At 46.2% G+C, this 25641-nt stretch overlaps 1 protein-coding gene and 1 long non-coding RNA gene across 2 annotated transcripts; both read right to left on the reverse strand.

Moving 5' to 3' along the window:
- Positions 1–1492: 1492 nt before the first annotated feature.
- LOC146045097 (zinc finger MYM-type protein 1-like) lies at positions 1493–3649 on the reverse strand. The gene has a single exon (XM_083163778.1). The coding sequence runs from the start codon at positions 3647–3649 to the stop codon at positions 1493–1495; it is 2157 nt and encodes a 718-aa protein (XP_083019904.1).
- A 1261-nt stretch (positions 3650–4910) lies between these two features.
- On the reverse strand, positions 4911–15747 carry LOC146045743 (uncharacterized). The gene is made up of 3 exons (XR_014465581.1): positions 15596–15747; positions 5155–5316; positions 4911–5043 (listed from the first exon to the last, which is right to left on the reverse strand). It is a non-coding gene; the product is annotated as an uncharacterized LOC146045743 (long non-coding RNA).
- Between the last annotated feature and the right edge of the window lie 9894 nt (positions 15748–25641).

Raw genomic sequence — 25641 nt, forward strand, 5'->3', positions numbered from 1 at the left:
TCTTTTTTCTATATTCTAGTGTTCGGAATTGTCACCACGGGTAACAAAATTCTCAAAAACATCCAAATCTGCACTTTGCGAGCTTTTTTGGCAGCTAAGATTTTTATAACGTCAGCATAGCAAATACTAGAGGCTCTCTTGTGTTCAATTGAAAGTATACTGAGGTTTGTCAGTCTTTCTTGACCCATGGTACTTCTGAGGTAGGTTTTATTAAGTTTTAATTTAATAAAACTTTATAAAACTCCTGTCCCCTGTGGCGACAGACTGGAAACATTATAAAAATTGTAAGTGCTGTAGTAACATTAGCCTATGCCTCCAGAAGCCTATGTTTGTGGATAAGGAACAAGATGATGATGCATGTAACAAGTCGCAGGAAAAATTGCTTTGGATTTCGCCATGCAACAGACATTCACACAATCCGGACAACATCCAACATTCCAACCCTGTGAATGCAATCAGACGCCAAAACTCAAATATAAATGTATTCAATACATTCCCTTGTAGTGGAATTTGTGCAGCTCTAAACAGTGCAACAGAGCAGCCTTAGGATACTTTCAATGTTCTAAAGAGTAAAGACAAGGACTGACACTACGCTGCTGACATTCACAACAAGGGTAACATACAACATTCCAACCCTGTGAATGCAATCAGACGCCAAAACTCAAATATAAATGTATTCAATACATTCCTAAACAGTGCAACAGAGCAGCCTTAGGATACTTTCAATGTTCAAAAGAGTAAAGACAAGGACTGACACCACGCTGCTGACATTCACAACAAGGGTAACATACAACATTCCAACCCTGTGAATGCAATCAGACGCCAAAACTCAAATATAAATGTATTCAATACATTCCTAAACAGTGCAACAAAGCAGCCTTAGGATACTTTCAATGTTCAAAAGAGTAAAGACAAGGACTGACACCACGCTGCTGACATTCACAACAAGGGTAACATACAACATTCCAACCCTGTGAATGCAATCAGACGCCAAAACTCAAATATAAATGTATTCAATACATTCCTAAACAGTGCAACAAAGCAGCCTTAGGATACTTTCAATGTTCAAAAGAGTAAAGACAAGGACTGACACCACGCTGCTGACATTCACAACTAGTACAATCCAATACATTCCCTTGTATATAGATGTAGCATTCAAAAATATTTCTATAATGCAATAATTTTCTTTACCAATGATAACATTTTATCTTCCTAGAATATTGAAAAATAGATGAACAAATGTGTAGTTTAATCTCATAGATTGGCCTAGGTGTCGTGCTCTTTCAAAAGTTGAACATGTCTCTATAATGACTTCATTCCATCACTACATTGAAGTCAGAGACATTTCCACATTTTTCAATGGTCTAGACATCTGTACTTCACGTTTGACGTCTGCCAATCTACGATTGCACTACGCATTTGTGTATTTTTCTTTTTTCGATATTCTAGTGTGCAGAATTGTCACCACGGGTAACAAAATTCTCAAAAACATCTAAATCTGCACTTTGCGAGCTTTTTTGGCAGCAAAGATTTTTATAACGTCAGCGTAGCAAATAGTAGAGGCTCTCTTGTGTTCAATTGAAAGTATACTGAGGTTTGTCAGTCTTTCTTGACCCATGGTACTTCTGAGGTAGGTTTTAATAAGTTTTAATTTACTAAAACTTCTTTCCCCTGAGGCCACAGAGACTGGAAGCGTTAGAAAAATAGTAAGTGCTGTGGTAACATTTGGATATGCCTCCTCAAGCCTATGTTTGTGGATAAGGGCCAACATGCCTGCTGGAGGGGATGATTTCATCTTTTCATCGACTTCCAAAGCATGAAATTTGAAACTCTCAATTTCATTGATGAACTCTTCTTCATTTATATCTTCTTTGTACATTTGTGCCAGATCCTTTGCTCGTGTTTTCAGGTGCTTTACTTCAGTTGTTTGAATCTCCATCCCATGTAGGAATCCAAATTTTTGGTTGATTTTTTCAAGTGCTTGGAATCTCTTCTTAAGTTCACTTATAATTCTATCAATAATTTCCAGTAGTGAAATCCTCAGCAATTTTTCCTGCGAGTTGTTACATGCATCATCATCAGCTGTTTCATCGAACATCTTCCTTTTCTTTCTTTTTCTTGTTTCTTTATAATCAACTGTAAGGCTGTTAGAGCATGCAATATCTTTAGCCTTTGTTATAGCTTCAGGCACAGCACTGTCTCTTGTTGATTGAATCAGATTTATCAATGCGTGTACATTTCTTACTGCCTTGTCAACTGTGACATCACATTTCTGTAAATATTTGCTCACGCGATTAATTTGTTTTAGTATTCCATACCAAAAACAAGTGATGATTACAAATTCCAACTTGCTCATGTGTTTTAGTAGCGATTTTGCCCCTGTCTTAGTTTCCGGAGAAGACAGAGTACTGGTCCCCAATTCCTCCAGGGCCTTCAGAACTTTATCTAAATGTTTGTATACTGCCTCAACAGCGTCCACCTTTGCAGACCATCTTGTATTACTTTGTGATTTTAATGAGGTTGGGACGTGTTTTTTAAAAATTTCCCATCTCGAGGTTGATGCTGCAAAGAAAAGATAGAGAGAGTGAAGTGTCCCAAAGAACTTCTGTGCTTCAGGAGATACATCAGCAGCATGTACTCCTACTAAATTTAACGAGTGTGCAGCGCAAGGCACAAAGTATGCCAATTCATTTTCTTGGAGTATTCTTCTTTGGACGCCTTTGTACATTCCAGCCATGTTCGCTCCATTATCATAGGACTGACCTCTGCAAAACTTCATGTCTAGACCATCAGCTTTTACTTTCTTGAGAATTTCTTCACTCAAACCAAGGCCTGTCTTGTCAGTAACCACAAAAAAATCAATAAAACTTTCTATAATTTCTGTGCCACTCTCACTCACTTTTACATATCGAATTACCTGTGTCATTTGTTCAAGTTTGCTCACATCTGGAGTGCAATCAAACATGAGTGCAAAATATCTTGCTTCTTTTATCTCTTTCAGTATATCTTCTCTTACTTTTTTGGCCATCACAGCTAGGAATTCGTCTTGAATAGCCGGAGAAAAGTAGCTTACTTGGCCTTTCTTGTGACGTTGTATGTGTTCACGCAAAGGATCATTGTAGTGGGATATAAGATCTATGGTGTTTAGAAACTTCCCACTGTTGGGGTTACCAAAGTCAGCACTTTCTTCAGTTCCTCTTAAGGGACTCCCCTGCTTTGCCAAGAACAATATAGCATCAATAATACAATACAAGACTGCTCGCCAATGTTTTTCTTCCTTTGCTATCTGCTGTTGCAGTTCTTTGTCGATACCACCCATTCCAATTGAGATTTCTAGAGTTTTCCAAGTACAAAAACATGATTTGTGATGTTGTGAGTTCTCATGGTCTGGGATTTTTTCACTGAGCTTTCTCCACTTTGTTAAACCTTCCTGTTTAGCCAAATAGGATAGAGCTGTTTCTATTGAAGCTTGAGAAAATAACCTACATGGAATGCAGAACAAAGCATTTTTGGTTTGGCTATACACTAGCCATGATCTGTTTACTTTATGACCATTTGGTAGCTGTTTGGAAAACCACTCCTTTGTGAGATGTCTCCCATCTCTCAAGCTTTTGCGTAGATCAGGAAAAGATTGTGTCTTTGCTCTCATTCTTGTAATGTAACATCGCTCAAGATCCATAACTATTCTTGGCCATGTACCTGGGTCACTGAAATCAAAAGAGAATTCTGCACAAATAATATCTTGTGAGCCTGACGAGGTTACAGAAATGGAGTCCTGGTTGTGAACGTCTGTAGAGTTGATGTTATGGCCTTGTGAGCCTGACGAGGTTACAGAAATGGAGTCCTGGTTGTGAATGTCTGTAGAGTTGATGTTACGGCCTTGTGAGCCTGATGAGGTTACAGAAATGGAGTCCTGGTTGTGAATGTCTGTAGAGTTGATGTTACGGCCTTGTGAGCCTGACGAAGTACCAGAAATGGAGTCCTGGATGTGAATGCCTGTAGAGTTGTCACTAAGGCCTTGTGAGCCTGACGAGGTTCCAGAAATGGAGTCCTGGTTGTGAATGTCTGTAGAGTTGATGTTACGGCCTTGTGAGCCTGATGAGGTTACAGAAATGGAGTCCTGGTTGTGAATGTCTGTAGAGTTGATGTTACGGCCTTGTGAGCCTGACGAAGTACCAGAAATGGAGTCCTGGATGTGAATGCCTGTAGAGTTGTCACTAAGGCCTTGTGAGCCTGACGAGGTTCCAGAAATGGAGTCCTGGTTGTGAATGTCTGTAGAGTTGATGTTACGGCCTTGTGAGCCTGATGAGGTTACAGAAATGGAGTCCTGGTTGTGAATGTCTGTAGAGTTGATGTTACGGCCTTGTGAGCCTGACGAAGTACCAGAAATGGAGTCCTGGATGTGAATGCCTGTAGAGTTGTCGCTAAGGCCTTGTGAGCCTGACGAAGTACCAGAAATGGAGTCCTGGATGTGAATGCCTGTAGAGTTGTCGCTAAGGCCTTGTGAGCCTGACGAAGTACCAGAAATGGAGTCCTGGATGTGAATGCCTGTAGAGTTGTCACTAAGGCCTTGTGAGCCTGACGAGGTTCCAGAAATGGAGTCCTGGTTGTGAATGTCTGTAGAGTTGATGTTACGGCCTTGTGAGCCTGATGAGGTTACAGAAATGGAGTCCTGGTTGTGAATGTCTGTAGAGTTGATGTTACGGCCTTGTGAGCCTGACGAAGTACCAGAAATGGAGTCCTGGATGTGAATGCCTGTAGAGTTGTCGCTAAGGCCTTGTGAGCCTGACGAAGTACCAGAAATGGAGTCCTGGATGTGAATGCCTGTAGAGTTGTCGCTAAGGCCTTGTGAGCCTGACGAGGTTCCAGAAATGGAGTCCTGGTTGTGAATGTCTGTAGAGTTGTCGCTACGGCCTTGTGAGCCTGACGAAGTACCGGAAATGGAGTCCTGGATGTAGGTACTGCTTGAATTATCTCCCTGTGGATTTCGGAGTTTCTCTTTTAACTCTACTGCCTCCAAATCACAGGTCTTTTCCATTTCACCTGAAAAAATATACAATATGAAAATATAATATTATAAAATTTACTACTTCACCTGTACATCAAGTAAAAACTTAAGTATTATAATATAATGCATTAATATTTTTAACTTACCTGTCTTTGATTTTTTGTCGCTCAACCATGACGACATCAATGATGATAAACGTTGTGCTGCTTGTTCTCTTTGCCTCGCTTTCTTCCTGTTCTCTGCTCCAGAAGGTTTTTTCGACATCTTTGTAACCAATATTCACTTCATGCAAATTGTGCAAAACAAATCTACAAGCCAAAATAAATATTTCAAATCCTGCGCCAACAATTCCATCTCTTTTCTGAAGTTATTTATATAGTGCATATATATATTCCGCATCACTGTACAGAGAATATTTGCACATTCCCATCAGTCCAACACTTCCATGCACAATTAGACTCTCCGCTAGCCTCCAAACTTTCAAGCGTTCCCTGAAAACTCACCTCTTCAGGCAAGCCTATCATATTTAAGTTCTACACGCATAATCCTCTGAGGCACTTATGTATTATATAGCTTCCCTTCTGGACTTGTAACTTGTTGGGACTGCTATGCTATTACTGATGCCTGTCCTTGTGTTTCCCGCCTATATACCAAATAGATTGTAAGCTTGCAGCAGGGCCCTCCTACCTCCGAGTCTGTCTGTTGTTACCCAGTTTGTTTTATCACTGTCTACTATTGTAAAGCGCAACGGAATCTGCTGCGCTATATAAGAAACTGCAAATAAATAATAAATAAATAATCAGTCCCTGCCCCAGTGGAGTTTACTATCTATATTCCCTACCACATGTACACAGACATTCTAAAATTACTTATATTGAAACCCAATTAATTTAACTGTACATTTTTGGCATGAGGGAGGAAACCAAATTACCATGAGGAAAATCACGCAAGTACGGGGAGAATATACATGTCAAAACTTCTTTGTTCTCTTTAGAGCTGGATAACAACATAACAATGACATAGCAATAGTGACATGATAGTCCATATGGTGCAATTTAATTTTTTTTTTTAATATGGATAGTAATTTAACTGTCTAAAAAGAGAAAATAAAACCAGATGTCCTCAGCTAACTCCTCCTCTAGTTGTACCAGTTACAAAGCAACATTAGAGCACCTGCAAGGAATAGTACCGACAATTGCATAAGACTCATCCAAAGTTTTGAAACAAGTCAATTACAAGTATCATTGCTGAAGTCATGAATACCACAAACAGCAGTTACATCGTTTATATCATATGAATAATGTACCAACAAAAAGAAGCATACAAAGCTAGAAATCTTAAGGTCCATAAACACAGGGTGACTATGCCCAGCGTGTATAGACAGCGATGATCACGTCCAGGCTGGAGGGAAAACCGCTCAGTGCATATACACTGAGCGGCTTTCCCCCTTACTGGTGAAGACGGAGGAGGGAGGACGGCTTTGCATAGTGCAGAGCAACACTCAAAGCAATAATAATAAACATGGGAGTAAACATATATATACACACACACATAACCCTGAAAACTGTAATAAGTAGCCCATGACTTAATTAACTTTTACTTAACCTTAATTACAAAAACCTCTACTTAAAAATAATTGAGACTGACGCAAATAAATCACGCAGACAAAATAAAGACTCAGACACCAGAATTACGTTTAAAAAGGTCAAAGGAATTATTTATTGAAGACCTTGTTAAGCTAAACTAGAATTTTAAATTTGGAATTTTTGGGATCTTAAAGATCAAGTCCCTAACGTTAAACTAAAAGATGGAGGATGGCAAAAAATTCTTAGTCGCTACCACACGCCAGCCCAGTCAACTTGAAACATGTGACTTAAACTTGAGGAGGGGTTCACCACCGCCTCCTAACTGGCACAACCTGCATCGTGAGGATCTCACCACCCCTTAACCTGGCAGAGCAAAAAATGGGCGGTCCCGCAGGGGAACGCCCCTTGTCCACCCGCATGGCGAGGACCACTCGCCGTCCTACGAAAGGGGTGGTGTCCCACGATGACCGCTTATGCCCCCCTTTGACCGCTGGCTGGTAGCGACTTTCCGCCATTTTGGCTGAAAAGCCACCACAAAAATTGCTTAAAAAAGACCAAGCGTACCAGCACTCTAAGGGATAACCATCCCACCGCTGGGTACTAAAAATAGGGAGGGCGGGAGGGCTTCCAAAGGTAAGAAGGTGGAGGTCACATGGTCCCTAGAGCTTAAGTAGTGCTAACATGTACCCTCCCCCTTAACCCCTGATAGGCTAACTACTTCTGCCCACCTTATCACTAGGCAGAAAACCCTAGCAGAGTTTTTTCACTACCTGAACTTTTGCTGACCCTAAGTCAGGGCTCTTATATTGCTCCAAGCTTAATCAGCCTTCCGCTCCATTAAGTAGCCCATGACTTAATTAACTTTTACTTAACCTTAATTACAAAAACCTCTACTTAAAAATAATTGAGACTGACGCAAATAAATCACGCAGACAAAATAAAGACTCAGACACCAGAATTACGTTTAAAAAGGTCAAAGGAATTATTTATTGAAGACCTTGTTAAGCTAAACTAGAATTTTAAATTTGGAATTTTTGGGATCTTAAAGATCAAGTCCCTAACGTTAAACTAAAAGATGGAGGATGGCAAAAAATTCTTAGTCGCTACCACACGCCAGCCCAGTCAACTTGAAACATGTGACTTAAACTTGAGGAGGGGTTCACCACCGCCTCCTAACTGGCACAACCTGCATCGTGAGGATCTCACCACCCCTTAACCTGGCAGAGCAAAAAATGGGCGGTCCCGCAGGGGAACGCCCCTTGTCCACCCGCATGGCGAGGACCACTCGCCGTCCTACGAAAGGGGTGGTGTCCCACGATGACCGCTTATGCCCCCCTTTGACCGCTGGCTGGTAGCGACTTTCCGCCACAACAAAGGTTGCCTTAAGGCAACCTCCACCGCCATCCCCATTATAAAAAACCCGAAAAGCCATTAACCCGCATACTCAAGCCCAAACTCTAAAAATATCCTCCAAGAAGATGCAATTTCCCGCAGGGGAAAGATGCACCCCATCCTCCCGATAAAACCTAACACTGTCCAGGACCAGTGAAGGATGTTTGACGACAATTCCCCCCATGGCTCTCACAAAAACCCCTATTGCGGAGTTCACCTTCTTGCGAGCCTTTTCAATGGCGGAGATCCTAACTGCACCCCGCCAATGAAACCTGGGAATTATCTCCGACCACACCACCTTAACATTAGGCCAGTGCGCCCTCAACGCTACCAGATCCGACTTGATGCTTAGAATCAAGTCAATCCCTTTGGTAATACCCAGATCATTACCACCGAGATGAATGACCAGCCACTCAGGCCTGCCCCAGTTCCTCTCATGCCTCATGAGCACTTTCAGGAACTCGACCCACCGCAGACCCCGGACTCCTATCCACCTGACCTGCCTATCACCAAGATAATCATGTGACCTTCTTGCCATTGGATGCCTACCGGCCCAATAAATAAAAGAATGGCCGATGAGCCATATTTGTCCTGATGAATCCGATGTAACTGAAAAAATAAGGAGATTCCCTAACATCAGTATCTTAATCTTGAAAACACAACTTTATACATAATCAACCCATGTGAAGGAGAAAACTTAAAAAAACCTCCCGTGGACCAGTTTTGCCAATTGAATTAAGGCCCCCGTGGAGGAAAAAGTAAAAGCAACCTTCACACCATCGATTCCGGAACGCTGCCGTTCCAAAACCGACAGTAAACTTCGTTTTAGGGTTGGCGCAACAGGCGCATCTACAACTTATCTAAACGAACATAAGACTTGTATGCATTTGACTTCCACCGGCCTAGCGCCCGGATCTCACTTACCGACGATCCGGACGCCGCCGCCTGTGTAGCCGACCCAATCCGAAAGGAATGGGTCCCATACTCCTGGGGCCTTAGGCCCAGTACCTCTAAACACTGCTTTAAAACTGCCGCAAATTGAAACTTTGACATTGAACTCCCATCTGCATGCAACAAAAACTGCCCTTGAATCCCCGCAGGGCGGATTCCTAAATAAGCTTGCGCCAAGCTGAGCGGGCAGATATCCTTAACGCATTGCGCCTGCAATGTGACCCAGCGCCCCTTACCCATTTGATCTGTTTTGGACTTAACCAACCTGCATAACACGCTGCCACTACCTATTTTGACGTTGCCCACCAGCAAACCAGCCTCTTTGCCCGCTTTGTTCTTAGCCACCAATTCGCTTACTCTAAATGCCCCGAAAAATGCAAACACAAAAGCGGTCCTGAAAAGCAGCACCTCAAATGGAGATTCCCCAACATCCGCTAATACCTTAACCAGATCTTTCAGCAGTGCCAAATCAATGGGACGCCTTGCGTCCTTCGTTGCCGGGTTGGCCCTGGCCCACCCTTTCATGGCCTTAGCTAACACAAAGGACCGAGTGGGGTCCTCCTGACCCCGCAGCTTAGAATGAAAGGCTATGCCCGCAAGGGCAATCGACATGGCCCCTTTAGCCCTACCCGCTTCGTAGTGCTCCCACACAAAAACACCCAACCTGTCTTCCATGGACTCACCTTCCCGACCATACCTACCCAGGAAAGCCTGCCAATCCCTCCATGCTGCATCATATGCCCTTTGTGTGGAAGGAGCCAGAGCGTTTCTGGCCAGCCCCACTAACCCGGTTCGATGATCTGCCAGACATAAGGCGGGCATGTCAAACCCACTGGAGAAGCCCCGGGTACCAACTCCCGGAACCTAACCCATTGGAAACGGGACAATGCATCCGCAATGTTATTCTCTATGCCAGGCACATGACTGGCAGAGAAATTAATATTAAATTGTAGACACTGCAATACTAGATGCCTGAGCAACCGCAAGGTGAACGGGCATGAACTCCTCTGATTGTTTATTGCGTGCACCACCCCCATGTTGTCGCACCGAAAAACTACCTGCCTATCGGCCAATTCACGGGCCCACAACACCAGGGACACCACAATGGGAAACAGCTCCAACAACAGAAGGTTCCTAGTAAAGCCCCTATCCACCCAGGACTTTGGCCATCCTGCAACACACCATTCCAACCTGAAAAAGGCCCCAAACCCACAACTACCTGACGCATCCGTAAATAACTGCAACGCACTGTTGTAGCAAGGAGGTGCAGGCCACAACACTACCCTGTTGAAAGAAACCAAAAAAGAGGACCAAACCTTTAAATCCTCCCTGATTTCTCTGGATAGGTAAACCGAATGATGGAGCCGAGCAACCCCAGCCGTTGCACGTTCCAATTTGCGACAAAACACCCGACCCATGGGTATGATTCTGCACGCAAAGTTGAAAGATCCCAATAAGGACTGAACCTGTTTTAACCGCACTTTCCGCTTACCCAGGCAGTCCTCAATGAGTCCCAAAAGCTTCTGTACCTTGTCCGCCGGTAGACGGCAGCATCCCGCCTGGGAATCGATTTCGATTCCCAGATAACTGAGGCAATGTGTTGGGCCTTCCGTTTTCCCTTCCGCTATGGGCACCCCTAGCGCTCTGAACACCCTCTCAGTAACCTCCAATAACTTCTCGCAAACTTTGCTCCCGCCCTGACCCACCAAAAGGAAGTCATCAAGGTAATGAGCAATACCCTGATGCCCTGAAACCGACTGAATGCACCAATGCAAAAAACAACTAAACCTTTCAAAATACGCGCAAGAAACAGAGCACCCCATAGGTAGACATCTATCCACAAAAAACTCGCTACCTAACTTGAAACCCAGGAACCGCAAGGAATCCGGGTGTATTGGTAACAACCTAAAAGCAGCTTCGACATCCACCTTTGCTAACAACGCATTACGGCCACAGCCTCTCACTAACTGCAAGGCCTCCTCGAATAACTGGTACCTAACCCTACACAGCTCTTCCGGTATGGCATCATTAACCGACCCACCATGGGGGTGAGATAGGTGTTGGATCAACCTGAACTTTCCCGGGGTGCTCTTTGGTACAACACCCACCGGAGAAATGCACAAACCCTGTATTGGCGGTACCGCATATGGCCCGCACATACGCCCTAACGCTATTTCCGCGTCCACTTTCTGGCGGACAATGAGAGGAAAATCCCTGGCCGATTTTAAATTCCTAACCGCAACAACATGTACTGAACCCTCAATTGGCAAATGAAAACCCCAACGAAAACCATTCAACAAAAAACTGGCAGCCTCACGATCCGGGTAGCTCCTGAGCCACCGGTCTAACTCAGCCACCACTATAGGCGAAGGGGCCTTACTTGTGACCTCCAGCGGCTTCACTGGCATCACCGGACCTACCCGCTGGTGCTGCGGTGCAATCCTTTGCTGGGTGACTGGACCCGCAAACTCTGCAGGAGTGGCGAAAACGACAATTCGCCCCCCTGTTGCACTTCCCCTCATTATAAGCGAAACACTTGCCTTTGCCCGCTACCTTGGGGGACTGAGCTGGCGCCGCTGCCACCTTTTTCCCCGCACCTTCCCCCAAAGGCCTTGTCTGCTGAGTGACCTCCAGCCAGACCTCAACATCTTTGAACCCCATGGGCAACACCACGTTACCATCCTGTTTTCGACGAAACTTTTCGTCGTACTCCCGCCAGGAATACCCCTTCGTTTTCAAGTACATCTCGTGTACCAAAAACAAATATTTTATAAGATTGGGGTATTCCCCAACCCTGGTCTCGGCATAACAGGCTGCAAAAACTAAAAACCCCTTGAGCCACTGGTGAAAATTTCTAAAGGCATTTTCTCCTATTCCGTCTGCCTTTTTTGCCTTCTCAAAGGCCTGCTTCATGTCATCCGTCAGGGTAAAAATATCAACGTACTTCCCCTTTCTAATCTTTTCCTTCATCCTCTTACGGATGCCCCTGGTGACCGCTGTGTTCGCACAGTGAACCATCTCGGTGAACAGGGGTGGCTCCGCAGGAGGAGGAGCAGCGCTTGTACCCAAAGGCTTGTCCTTTGTGGTAACCTTGGCAACCTGGCGTGCAATCATCCTGGCTAACTTACGCGGGCGCCGAGGGGAATCCGACCCCACACTACTGGTGTCACTATCTGTAGAATCACAAGATGTATGAACCGCACACTCACCCGTGCCTGATGTCCCCGGAGCTTCGTCAGCCGCAACGGCCGACCCGGAAACTGCTGCAGACGTTTCAGGGGCTGTCCTTGGCTCTGTTCGGACTTCTCGACTTCTCCTCCTGGCTGCCATTGCCGTCCCTGCACCCACACTCGCCTGTGAAGACACAACAAGAGACGGGGGGGGGGGGGAAGAAACAACACTGCCCCCTTCGGCCACAACGGAAGCCGAAGCCTCCGCCATGGCCGGAGGGACAACCTCAAAAGCACTTGAAAGCGGGATCCGCTGCTGATGCGCAGGCCTGATCTGGTTACCATATCCCCCTGCTGCTTGGGGAAACCCTCCCGCCCCCGGGGGAAATCCGTAACCCTGCCCCATCTGCGGCTGCCAGAAACCTGCATAACTTGACCCTTGTTCCCAAACACTGCCCCCTGAACTGGGTGAACTGTACCCCTGTGAAACCATGGGCCCCCACATAGGCTGGGCCATAGACCCCGGCTGATACCCCGCTCTCTGCTGAAAACCATAACCCGCTGGAAAAACATGCCTAAGAGGGCCCCCCTGGGGAAACCCCCCTTGACCACTACCCCCCATGTGGGACTGAAAATATGGGGAGCTATGCGGGGCCCACTGTCCCTGCCAACCCACCATGGGGGAAACCTGAGGCATTGGGAGGGAATGAGGCCCCTGCCAGGTTCCTGCTGACATAATCCCACCCCCTGAAGAAAATCCCGGGTAAACACTTGCTGCAGGTCCCTGCATCTGCCCTGATGTGCCCACAGAACTACTGGGATAAAAAACATTCCCTCCCATCCCTACCCCTGCAGGTGGCGCTGTAGCACCACCCCTCTGCCCCACCATGGCATTGTAGCCACCAAACCCCAACCCTGGCTCACCAAAAATCCCCTGGTTAACCCCAGCATTGGGGAGACCCAAAACACTTGCACCCATCCCCACTCTATATTGGGGTCTGAGGCTACTCAGCCCCCCTGACACAGGACCCTCATTTATACTTCTTGCAGGCACATAATCCCCCCTGGGGACTCCATCTGTCCTTATCCCCGCAGGAGCTGCCTGATCTCTCCCAGCCCCCCCAACACCCTCACCATTCCTGCCCCCCCCAGCAGCTTCACTCCCCACAGCCATTACATTCATCTGCACATTAGCGTTGCTCCCCGCAAGGGAAGCCAACGCTTCAAAACCAGCCCCCACGCCTGGCGCTTGTAAGCCCCCTTGCAGAGCGGGGGGCCCCCCAGCCTCAGCAGGCTCTGAGGAGTTCCCCGCCGCCTGCGTCGCCGTGTCAGGCCTCGCGCTCACCAGAGCCGAGGCCTGCACTTCCCCAACCTCCCCGCAGTCAGTGAGTGCTGCCGCGTCATCCGGCGCGTCACTCACATCGCTCCCAGGCCGCGCGCTAGCCAGCGCTGCGGCCTGTACCCCGCCCGCCGCTGAGCTCCCCGCTGAGCTCCCCGCTGCCACCGTCCCCTCCGCTATCGCCTCCAGCGCCGCCGCCTCAGCCCGCAAGCTCTCCCCACTCCCTGCCCGCTCACTGCCCTGCCCCAACGCCGCGGATGGCGCCAGGGAAGGAGAGACCGGCGGGGGGGCTAGCACAACCACCTCATCAACCCCTGCATCCATTGAGGGGGCAGGCAAAGCCTCCCCCATGTCCCCCACGGCCACTACTCTCACCCTGGGCCGCCGGTACCCCGCAAGGGGCCTGGCAGCATCCACCAGACGGCGGGGAGGGGGAGCAGAGCGACGTGGCCTGGACATATTCAATACAGAGATGTAAAGAAGGAAATTAACACTCACCAGATCTGCGCAGGACCCACAGGAACCAGCACTTCCAAAGGTAAGAAGGTGGAGGTCACATGGTCCCTAGAGCTTAAGTAGTGCTAACATGTACCCTCCCCCTTAACCCCTGATAGGCTAACTACTTCTGCCCACCTTATCACTAGGCAGAAAACCCTAGCAGAGTTTTTTCACTACCTGAACTTTTGCTGACCCTAAGTCAGGGCTCTTATATTGCTCCAAGCTTAATCAGCCTTCCGCTCCATTTAACAAACAGTAGAAACCAAAAAAAAAAAAACAGGAACATACAGTATACATAACATCAATTAGCAAAAAAAGGCCCACGGCGGGGGTCAATAGTACATGTTATGAAATGAGCCTCGGCGGGCTCTAGGCAAACAGGGTGCACCTTGCACGGTAACCGCCTGACAGCACAACACAATCCTTAAGAGGAAAGCATAAACATATCCAGAGTATGCAACAGAGCAATCAGTGACTATACACAGGAGCTGTACAACCAGTGGGGATACAATACCCTTAGCGGGATCATTAAAGACATACACTGTTAGCATAATATGCACAGTCCCATGGCATTGTGTACATTAATCCAGTATAGTCCATCCATCAAGTATATTGTCCATCAATAAAGTACATACATTGAGATATATAGATAGATATTGCTTGCTGGACAGTAAATAGAGAAAATACTGCCTCACATGTGCCCTCTAATATAAAACAATAATGAGAAAATGTATTCCTGGGGCAATTTGTTTCATTACACTGCAGAATCTGTGAAAGCCACCATTTCTATATTTAATATTTACAGAAGTATGTATATAAAATACATATTAAATATACACACATGTGCATAAAAATTTTATAGTGGCTTTCACCAATTTCAAGTCAAAGGAGTAGCACGTGTAGTGTGTTCATTCACAAACATCCTACACTATCCATTTCACTACAATGGCATATATATACACATGTATATCTATGTATGTGTATATCTATGTATGTGTATATCTATGTATGTGTATATCTATGTATGTGTATATCTATATATGTGTATATCTATATATGTGTATATCTATATATGTGTATATCTATATATGTGTATATCTATATATGTGTATATCTATATATGTGTATATCTATATATGTGTATATCTATATATGTGTATATCTATATATGTGTATCTCCAAAAGGAACGGCACTCAAACACTGTTTTCAAGTGCAAAAAGAGAAGCCTGGCACTCAGACAATAAGCCTCTATTCAGGACTGTGGTGCCCAGGTGCACGGTGCTGCCAACCAGGTGGAGGGTCTATATATGTAGTAATCCACCGGCACTCACTCGGACTTCATACAAAGCAGTGGATAGGCGTATGTAGTCTAATCAGACTATACGCCTATCTACTGCTTTGTATGAAGTCCGTGTGAGTGCCAGTGGATTATATCTCTCTATCTATACATACCCTGTACCCAGCAACCTTGCTACTAGCCTCTGAGTGCTACTTCAATTACAGTGTATATATATGTATATAGTGTAAAAGAAGTGGCACTGGGCTAGTAGCAAGGTTACGGGATACAGGGTACGGCGACTCCTTCATCAAGTTAATTACACACAGTGCAAAAGCAGGCTTAAATATACAAGAAATAAGGAAGAAACTTACCCCCACCCAGTGCAATTAACGGTCTGTGGCCGCCAGAGGTGTCGTCAGCCCCAACTTCCGGGTGTAGCTTTCACTCCGAATAGTGGAAGTTCATCACACGGGAGAATGCGTGTCGTCGGGTGCTGTGTAGTGACATAAGGCATGAAAATCAATAGAATAAATATTATGAATGTGACGTAGCTCCTGTGCGCATAAACAGTGGCATCCGAAGTTACAAAAATACAGAGGGGGATGTATGAGTGTGCAAACTGAAAAAAACATTTGAAAATTGAATGGTATATACCATGGGTCTTTAAACTGCGGCCCTCCAGATGTGGTGAAACTGCAAATCCCAGCATGCCTTGCCACAGTTTTCCTATAAGGGAGTGTTAAAACTGTGGCAAGGCATGCTGGGAATTGTAGTTTCACAATATCTGGAGGGCCGCAGTTTGAGGACCCATGGTATAATACGGTCGTTTGGTAGACAGAAGAGAAGTATGTCGACAGTCATTAGGTAGACACCGCTAGGTCGACATGCGGAAATGTCATGGTCAAGGTCGACATGGTATTAGGTTGACATGACCGTGAGGTCGACATAAGGAAGGTCGACTGGTCATAAGGTCCACATGGGGTTTTTCACGTTTCTTGGATCCGACATGTGCCGACAGGCAGTATTTCATGCAATACCATCCACTAGGGTGTGGTCTGAGATTAAAATACTGTTCCCGGGCGAAGCAAGCGATGCAAGGGTACGATTCTCTCTGTCAACTGTGCCCATGTCAACTGTGTCAACATTGGTGTAAAAACCAGTGAAAAACCCCATGTCGACATTCCTCATGTCGACCTAACTGTCATGTCAACCTAAAACCATGTCAACCGTCCATGCATGCTCCCTGTCGAAATAAACCCATGGCGACTTGACATCATGGAACAGTCAGAAGCACTCAGTTTTGCACAGAAAGAAATAAAACCATTAATCATAAGCCATTTGTGTGCTTACAGTCGACACAGCAGAAGGTATTTTTACACCACCAAAAAAAAGATTATACACATATTATTACATGATAGATATACACTCAGTACTCACTATATTCTGAAATGAAATATATATTTAAAAATTATCCCTCAGTACTGTCATTATTGACTCTCTCTGAAGGTAAATTATTAACCAGTTGCTGACTAAGGATTGACTCAGTCAGCAGTTAGGGTTAATAATATAGCTTCAGAGAGAGTCAATGAGACTGAGGGATAATTTATAGATTTTTAATTTCAGAATAAAACCCGGACCCCCAATTTCTCCCCCTGGGCCTGGGCCAGGGCAGGCCCTGGTCCTCAAATAATACTGTGCAGCCAGCCCGTATATTATTACCTTAGTGGAGTCGCCCGGATAAATAACTTTTTCACCCGCTCACTGTCACACTTGTCTGACTCTGAGTTCCAGGATGCGCCCTGGGCACAGTGGTGGCAGCCAATTCTTGCCCTGCCTGCTGCTCGAATGTGGCTAGGGCGCGGTGGGGGAGAGGTCTGGAGGTGATCACGCTGGCTTGGTGGCGGTGCGGCACACTGTCATCCGGCCGCTGACTCAGTGAGTGACGCTGGCTGAGACTGTGTCCTGGCTGGCTAGTGACCGACTGGGTCTCTGCCCAGGATGGGCTGCCCCCACCGGCCTCCACGTCCTCGAATGCGGCGGGGAAGGCCTGTGATGGCGCGCTGGCTGGCTGGCAGGCAGCAGCTGCGTACTGCTTCCTCCTGCCTCGCCCGACGCCGACCTGCGCAATGCCTTCCCGCGCGCGGGAAAGTTCATAGAACTACCCGCGCGCTGACTTTCTTTCCGGCGCCTCGTTGACTCCTCCTCCTTGTACGTGTGGGCGGCGCATGCGTCATGACGTCACCCGCACACCATAACAAGGAGGAGGAACCCGGCGGCGACGCGGACATGTTTAAAAACAAGCGTTTGTGCCCTGCACGGTCAGTGGCACTATTGCGCCCCCCCACTCCAGCGCCCGGTGCGCGTGACCCCCCAGCCCCCCCCTAGTTACGGCCCTGTCCATAGATCAACACGCTGGCAATAACCCGGGTCCGAGGTGTGATGTGAAAGAGCAGCCAATGACCAGGACAGCTTGATTGGCTGCAGCAGAGTAGAAGACTGGAGCTGGCTGAAGACTGATGTGTAAACGCAACAGGGTTTGCTGCAGCAGAGGCTAACACCAGCAAACTGGAATCAGCAGATGAATTAAGTTCAATGCAGACTTGGAGAACAAAGCAACAACATACCTATCAACTGTCCTGCTCCTACTCAGCGGCAGTGCAAGGCACCTCAGTGCCCCAGGTGGGGGGGGAGGCCCCGCCACCCCCCTGCTCCACGGGGGGGAATGCAGCCACCGGTGAGTCACCTCACAGAGGGGGGGCTGCGGCAACACTGCCATCACTGACTTGCTTCGGCGCACGGTCCACAGGGGGTGTGCGGGCGGTGCATCAAGTCAGCATGGTGCTGGTGAGTGGTGCTGGTGAGTGGTGCTGGTGAGTGGTGCTGGTGGGGCTCAACTGGCTTTACTGGCGGGGATGATGTGCGGGTACTACTCACCTTGCTCCATGCCATTGACCTGCTCCCAAGTGCCACCCTCCAGTGCCCGGCGCCCCAGGCAAATGCCTAAAGCTGCCCAGTGGTGGCACCAGCCCTGGTCCTACTAATTGGATGCTGTCCCACAAACAGGTCCCAGTGTCCCGCGAGTGGGGGGCACATTGATCACTACTGCTCACCAATGATCACTGAATAGATGCTTTTTAGCATGCACATGTCCTCTATCAGTCCAGGGAGCAGAGCTGGGGGATGCCAAACTACTCTGGGAGCGCTGGGCATGCCCCCTGAATGGGGGTCGCAATGCTCATCCACACCCCTCCTCTTGAGGTCATGCCCACTTATATAGCCCAAATAAACTGGGTTAGGGTGGGGCCACACATAGCTGCCAAGCAACTGGTCCTGCTTGGCTGAACTCATACCAAATGGAGTAACAATTGAATCGCTCTGTCGGGTGCCTATTAATGAGCACCGCTCAGGAAAAAAATAAAATTGTCCCCCAAGAGTGTTATCTAGCAATAGTCCCTGAAGGATCATTTTTGTAAGTGATGTGCATGGTCAGTAAGAACAGTAAGACACTGCACTGTTGGCTAAATTGCAACATTGACATAATTAACTGCTTCCATTTTTGCAAAAGATACCATAAACAACAGTATTTCTTTCACCCCACTTGATATATTTTAAGTGTGGTAAAACTACATTATAGCACGCATGACCTGACACTAGCAAGGAGATATTCTCGCTAGCTCACTATCACTTCAATTTAGCCCCTCTGCTCCAGACTATACTTGAAGCAAGGGCATCTCTATTTATTTTGTCCTGTCACAAAAAATTTTTTTGTAATGTTTAAAAGCCTGTGTAGCGCAGGGAGTCAGTGCGAAACAGGCTGTTATCGGCACCAGAGAAAGACGGTTCACCCCGCTGTCAGTGTGGGCTGAGCCGGCTATGCAGGTGGACAGCGCTGGATATTGGATCGGTAAGTATGTTGGTGTAAAAGTGAGGTGTGTGTATGTGTATGTAATAAAGTTATACTTCTCTGTGCGTGTGTTTTCTTTTAACATTCTTTTTACAGGTGGACTACAAGTCCCAGCGGGCCCATTAATGCCCCGCATGCTGGGACTTGTGGTTCTCCAAGTCCCAGCCTGCGGTGGAGGTCTGCTGGCACTTGAAGTTCTCCTGTATAAAGCAATGTTAGGATTGAAAGATTTAAACTTATCAGGCCGGCGTCCACTGGCCAGGGATGCCGGTGACAGCCCCGGGCTTCAGCCCTGGACGTCCCCCCAATAAAGGGTGGTGCCATGCCATGGTGCTCATGGTGGCTGTGTACTGTAGCTGAGTACCGTAGGTGACAGCCCACCACCCTCCCCAGTCTCCTCGCCTCCTCTGCGCCTGGGGGCAGTCTGTGTCATTACCTGCACACACTTCCGCTAGTATCCCCGGTTGGTCCTTGGAAGCTGAGGCTGGTGACAGAAGGCTACAGTATGTCAGCGGAAAGGATGTCCTCCCTGTTACACCACATGAGCGCACGTCACTCCTGGGGAGCTGCAGCACTACACATGGTGGCGCACAGTTGCCCAGGTAACCAGTCTGCACCATTGTCATGTTTTACTAAAGAGGGGGGGGGGGGGGGGCGCCACAAATTTTGTGGCAGGGGGGGAGCTAAATTTATAGTTACGCCACTGTTGCAAATTACAGTTTTCAAATGAACAGACCTTGTGAAGGTAAAGATCGCTGGGCTGTTAATGATAACTAACAGATCCAATCAATTGTAATCAAGTAACAGAACATTTTGTTATTGTAGTGGAAGTAGTTGTGGAGAGATAACAGAGAGGAACCAGGTACTGTCGCTGTTACTAGATTTCATTGACATTCAGTAATTGTTGCTTCATAAATTCAAAAAGAGGGAAATGAATGATCTGATTTACCTGAATAATAAAAGAACACCTGGTTTCAACTGATTATGATTCACGCAAAGGTAAAAATATTGTTTGCAATATGAGTTTTTTTAAACTAATGACATTTTTTAAATATGAGGAAGTTCTGAGTTGAATAAACAGTTATTTCTTATCTGTCTTTATATTAATGGGAAAGGAGAAGCGGAATCTTTCCTCCAGAGTAATTCGCTGAAATTGATACATTATGTTTTAACTTGTCATTGGAAAAGTAACGTTTCCAAGGTTTTGTTCTGGGTGTTTCTAGGAAATATGTGATGTCCAAGTAGAGATTTCATACATTTTTTATACTTATTCCATCAGCCAGGAATGGTTAGAGCGCGCGCCCCCCATTCTCAGCAATGGGATGCTTGAGCGTGTGAGATGCTTGCCATCCGCCTCCCACCAGCTTTTCCGATATGTCGTCAAAATCACTTAGATCAGTGGTTCCCAAACTGTGTGCCGTGGCTCCCTGGGGTGCCTCGGGACACATGCAGGGGTGCCCTGGGTTGGTGGTCCAGGACCAACTCAAATTATTAATGGTTAGTTATTAATGAGCAAAACCAGTGCTGGTGGCTGCCAATCATAAAATGTGTACAAACAGAAGCAATGAAGTTACCTTTAAGTCCAGTTAAAAGCCCCAAGAAAACAATGTTATTTCTGACTTTTCAGCAGAACTGGCAGCCCCCATAGGATGTAACAGAATAGGATGTACTGCCAGGTGATATTTTTGCAGATGAGAGAAGTTTTGCTATTTTTTGTGATACCTCATACAAAAAAAATGGGTAATTATAGTACTCAACATGTTCCTGCTTATAGCATGGGCAAATGCTGAATTTCTGGAGGGGGTTTCCAAATGTTTGTTTTTAGAGCGATTATCACCAGCCCAAGCATGCATCATTACTGTAGCATGTAACAAGCTACAGTCTGCCCCAACTTGCAGTACAGGTTGAGCAACCCTTATCCAAAATGCTCGGGACCAGAAGAATTTTGGAGAGGGGATTATTACGTATTTCGGAATTTATTTAGATTTCAATAATGTATCTGGAGGTATCTTGCATTTATGCATACCTCCCAACTTCTGACATGTAGAAATAGGGACACTCGCGCGGCGGGGCGTATGCAAATGAGGTCGCGGCTTATGCTAATTAGCCGCAACCTCATATTCATACGAGAATAGACGCTGTGCGCATGCGCACAGTGTATATTCTACTAGATTGGGGGGTCTCCCAACTGCCACCACCCGCAGCGGGACAATGCCTGCCGCGGGTGGGACAGCGGGACACATCAAACACGTGAAATACACATAAATATATTTTATTTGTGCATAAAACAAGGTTTCAAAACATGAAACAACATTTGTGTACTAACTCAGGCACTGAATTTGAATGCCAAGCAATCATTTTCTTGCACATGTTTAGTGCCAGTTACAAATCATGTCCACAGTAGTGCCAGGTACAGATGTCCCTAGTATTGCCAGTTATAGATTTCCCCAGTACTGCCAGTTACAGATCATGTCCCCAGTAGAGCAAGTTTCAGATGTCCCCAGTAGTGCTAGTTTCAGATGTCCCCAGTAGTGGCAGTTACAGATGTCCCCAGTAGTGGCAGTTACAGATGTCCTTAGTACTGCCAGTTACAGATCATGTCCCCAGTAGTGCTAGTTACAGATGTCCCCAGTAGCGCCAGTTATAAATGTCCCCAGTAGTGCGTTTCAGATGTCCCCAATAGTGCTAGTTTCAGATGTCCCCAGTAGTGTCAGTTACATATGTCCCCGGTAGTGCCAGTTACAGATGTACTCAGTACTGCCAGTTACAGATGTCCCCAGTAGTGCTAGTTTCAGATGTCCCCAGTAGTGCCATTTACAGATTATGTCCCCAGTAGTGCTAGTTTTAGATGTCCCCAGTAGTGCCAGTTACAGATCATGCCCCCAATAGTGCCAGTTACAGATCATGTCCCCAGTAGTGCCAGTTACAAATTAACCCAGTAATGCCAGTTACAGATGTCCCCAGTAGTGCTAGTTTCAGATGTCCCCAGTAGTGCCAGTTACAGATCATGTCCCCAGTAGTGCCAGTTACAATTGTCCCCAGTAGTGCTAGTTTCAGATGTCCCAAGTAGTGCCAGTTACAGATCATGTCCCCAGTAGTGCCAGTTACAGATTATGTCACTAGTAGTGCCAGTTACAGATGTCTTCGGTAGTGCCAGTAACAGATGTCCCCAGTAGTGCTTTTAGCAACAACAACAAAAAGAAAATAACATTCTGGAAAGTATGGGATTCGGAATAATTTGGATATCTGGACAAGGGATACTCAACCTGTATATATAATACAGTACTCAGACATATGCAGGCCCAATGATCACGGTAAGCCATTTATGAGATTGTCTCTCTATGGCCATGATTGAGCACTCAGATCCACAGACACAAATATATACAGCAGACTGGGTAGGAAAATTTTCTGCCATTGGGCTTATGCAGTAATGTATCTCCATTCTGCCCTTTGTACTTCATGAAGTGGCAACTGGGCCCGGTTGTAGGAAAGGGTTTTTTTCAGGCAACTCTACCTTCCACCCCCACCCCTGTGCTTGCGAATGTAAGTAATAATAGTAAGTTTGTATCGTTGGATCTTGGTATAATCCTCATAGTAACTGAGTTAGATGTGGATGCAATGCAGATGTTTGCACAGTTGAGCAGGGTTTTTGTACACACACACACACACAGTGTGTCAGGGCCCAGCCGTGACCACGGCGCTTACCCGTCTGGATTGTGTGGTGGGACCTTGAGCTGGTTCATGCAGTTGGCGGGCAGAGGAACGCGTCCGCAGTGTCTGGCTTGTGGCGCGTGTCTCTCCAGCTGGCTATCTCCGACGTGCATTTTTGGCGGGACAGTACGACGGGTTCCTTGCTGTCTGCCGCGCACAGCCAATTTCCAATGGACCACCAATAGAATTGCTGCTTCTAAGCCTGAGCACCTGAAGATCCACTATCACCACAGTGTATCTTTCATCAGCCTTCTTTGATTCCGGGTCCAGCTTCTATAGTCATTATTGTCTTCAGTCCAGTCCGGTCCAGTGTCGTGGCGATTTATTCCGGATCCAGCTTCTTCTTCAATTATTATTGTCTTCGGTCCAGTGTTCTGATGAATTATTCCAGATCCAGCTTCTTCTTCAATTATTATGTCTTTGGTCCAGTCGTATCCAGTGTCCTGGTGAATTATTCCAGATCCAGCTTCTTCAATTATTATTGTCTTCAGTCCAGTCCAGTCCAGTGTCCTGATGAATTATTCCAGATCCAGCTTCTTCTTCAATCATTATTGTCTTCAGTCCAGTCCAGTCCAGATGATGAATTATTCCTGATCCAGCTTCTTCTTCAATTCTTATTGTCTTTAGTCCAGTCCGGTCCAGTGTCATGGTGAATTATTCTGGATCCAACTTCTTCTTCAATTATTATTATGTCCAGTCCAGTCAGGGCCAGTGTCCTGGTGAATTATTCCGGATCTAGCTTCTTCTTCAATTAATATTGTCTACGATCCAGTCCGATCCAGTGTCCTGGTGAATTATTCCGGATCCAGCTTCTTCTTCAAGTTATACTATCTACTGCCCACTTCTTGCAAGCTTCTTCAGAACTGTTACATATCCCTCGACCTCAGAGTCTGTGTGTCCAACTCTGCATCACTCTGGTCCTGGCCTAAGTCTCCTATGTGCAAGACTTACTGTGTATCCATCCCGCAACATTCTTATGACCAGCTGCTAGAGAACTGCAAACCCAAGGGCCACAGTCGGATTCACATATCCTGACACAGTGCTTGATTAGTTTCCGATGCAGTAAGTGTGCAGTGAGGAAATATATGCAAAGTGAGTGATGAGCAGTAGCATTTGTTGGAGGTAATCGGATATTAAAAAGAAAAACTCAGTTACTAATGGTTATTTAGCACCCTCTAGAAGGTAATAGTTATAGGGCCAGCTGTATCAAGCTTCAGAAAGTGATCACGTGGAGAGCGATAAACAAACAGCCAATCAGCTCCGAGCTGTCACAGACTATGTTTGAAAATGGCAGTAAGGGTCTGATTGGCTGGTTCTTTATCAGTTTCTACTTTATCACTTTTTGAAGCTTGATACATCTGGCCCATAATCTGACTGGTTGCTATGGGTAAAATCCCATCTTCAATGGAACTCCAATCTTAGTAAAATTACCCCACTGACTCAATTATTCAGGAAAAATCCCCAATTCCCATTTGATTGCTTAATAGAGGCTGAAATCTTTGGTTTTTAAAGTATGTTTCAAAGTATTGTATTTGGGAGGTTTGTCCTCCTAAAGCTAAAGCATGTTTTGTGGGGTATACTGATTGTTAGAATGATGTGATATTAAGGGCTACAGATTTTAAGCAGTTCATTTTAATGTTTGAATGTTCAGCAGATTTTTGAAAAACAGAAAATAAATTTGAAAGTGACAACGCAACAGTAGCTTAACCCTTTGAGTTCCAAGTGAATTTGTCAAAATTGGTGTGAAAATTGGCAAGCAAATATTTTTATTCATCATAATGACCTGTAATATTTACCTTATACAGGAAATATACTTTTTTTTTACACAACATTATATGTAAATGTGAGTAACGCTGGAATTTTTAGCTGACACAGAGATGGGTACTTGTGACTTATCTGGGCGCCCGATGTTGAAATTGTATGCCAGTACCCTAAGCATGCGATTTGATGCGATTTGACGCAATTTCCCTTGAAATTCCCTTGAAGAGAAAATCGCGTTGCATTGTATGTTATTGTAATGCGATTTGATGCGATTTTAATATGTACAGGCACCCAGATGCCTGTTTCATATGTGAAATGGCCCCCCAGACCCCATTTTTAATTGTATACTAACCCTGATGGCTAAATGACCCCCATTGTTAAAGCCACCCCACTATCAACGCCAACCCGAAGCGTGGCGAGCGCAGCGAGCCCGCGAGGGGCGGCGGTACGCGTCCTCCGACTTTTCATTCCCCCCACGCTGACGTGGCTAGTGGGGGTATGCAAAGGTCGGAGGACGCGTACCGCCGACCCTCGCGGGCTCGCTGCGCTCGCCACGCTTTGGGTTGGCGTTGATAGTGGGGTGGCGTTAACAATGGGGGGCATTTAGCCATCAGGGTGGGTATACAATTAAAAATGGGGTCTGGGGGGCCATTTCACATATGAAACAGGCATCTGGGTGCCTTCACATATTAAAATCGCGTCAAATCGCGTCAAATCGCATCGCATGCAATCTGATTGTATGCGAAGCGATTTGACACGATTTTTAGGTGCGATGAAGAAAATCGGGCGCCCAGATAAGTCACAAGTACCCAGAGATGTTGGCACTCATGTTTTGCACGTCTCTCACAGAGATGTTGGCACTCAAAGGGTTATTAACAGTTGCCAAGGGGTCATCAGCAAAGAGTACATCCAAATCCAGTCCAGTCTGCATCCAGATCACTGACTGCAATCATCTCACTTTAGACTTAACTTGGAGTCTCATGCTGGATACAATCAGGGGCATTGGGCCAATCTCAGTTTTTGTATTGATCTGGACTCGAT

This window comes from Crinia signifera, chromosome 11 (assembly GCF_055691185.1).
Source record: "Crinia signifera chromosome 11, ASM5569118v1, whole genome shotgun sequence".
Taxonomy (NCBI): Eukaryota; Metazoa; Chordata; class Amphibia; order Anura; family Myobatrachidae; genus Crinia; species Crinia signifera.

What these genes read in the sequence shown, in the direction of transcription:
- LOC146045097 (XM_083163778.1), bottom strand. Translation starts at nt 3,649, where the DNA reads ATGAGAGCAAAGACACAATCTTTTCCTGATCTACGCAAAAGCTTGAGA.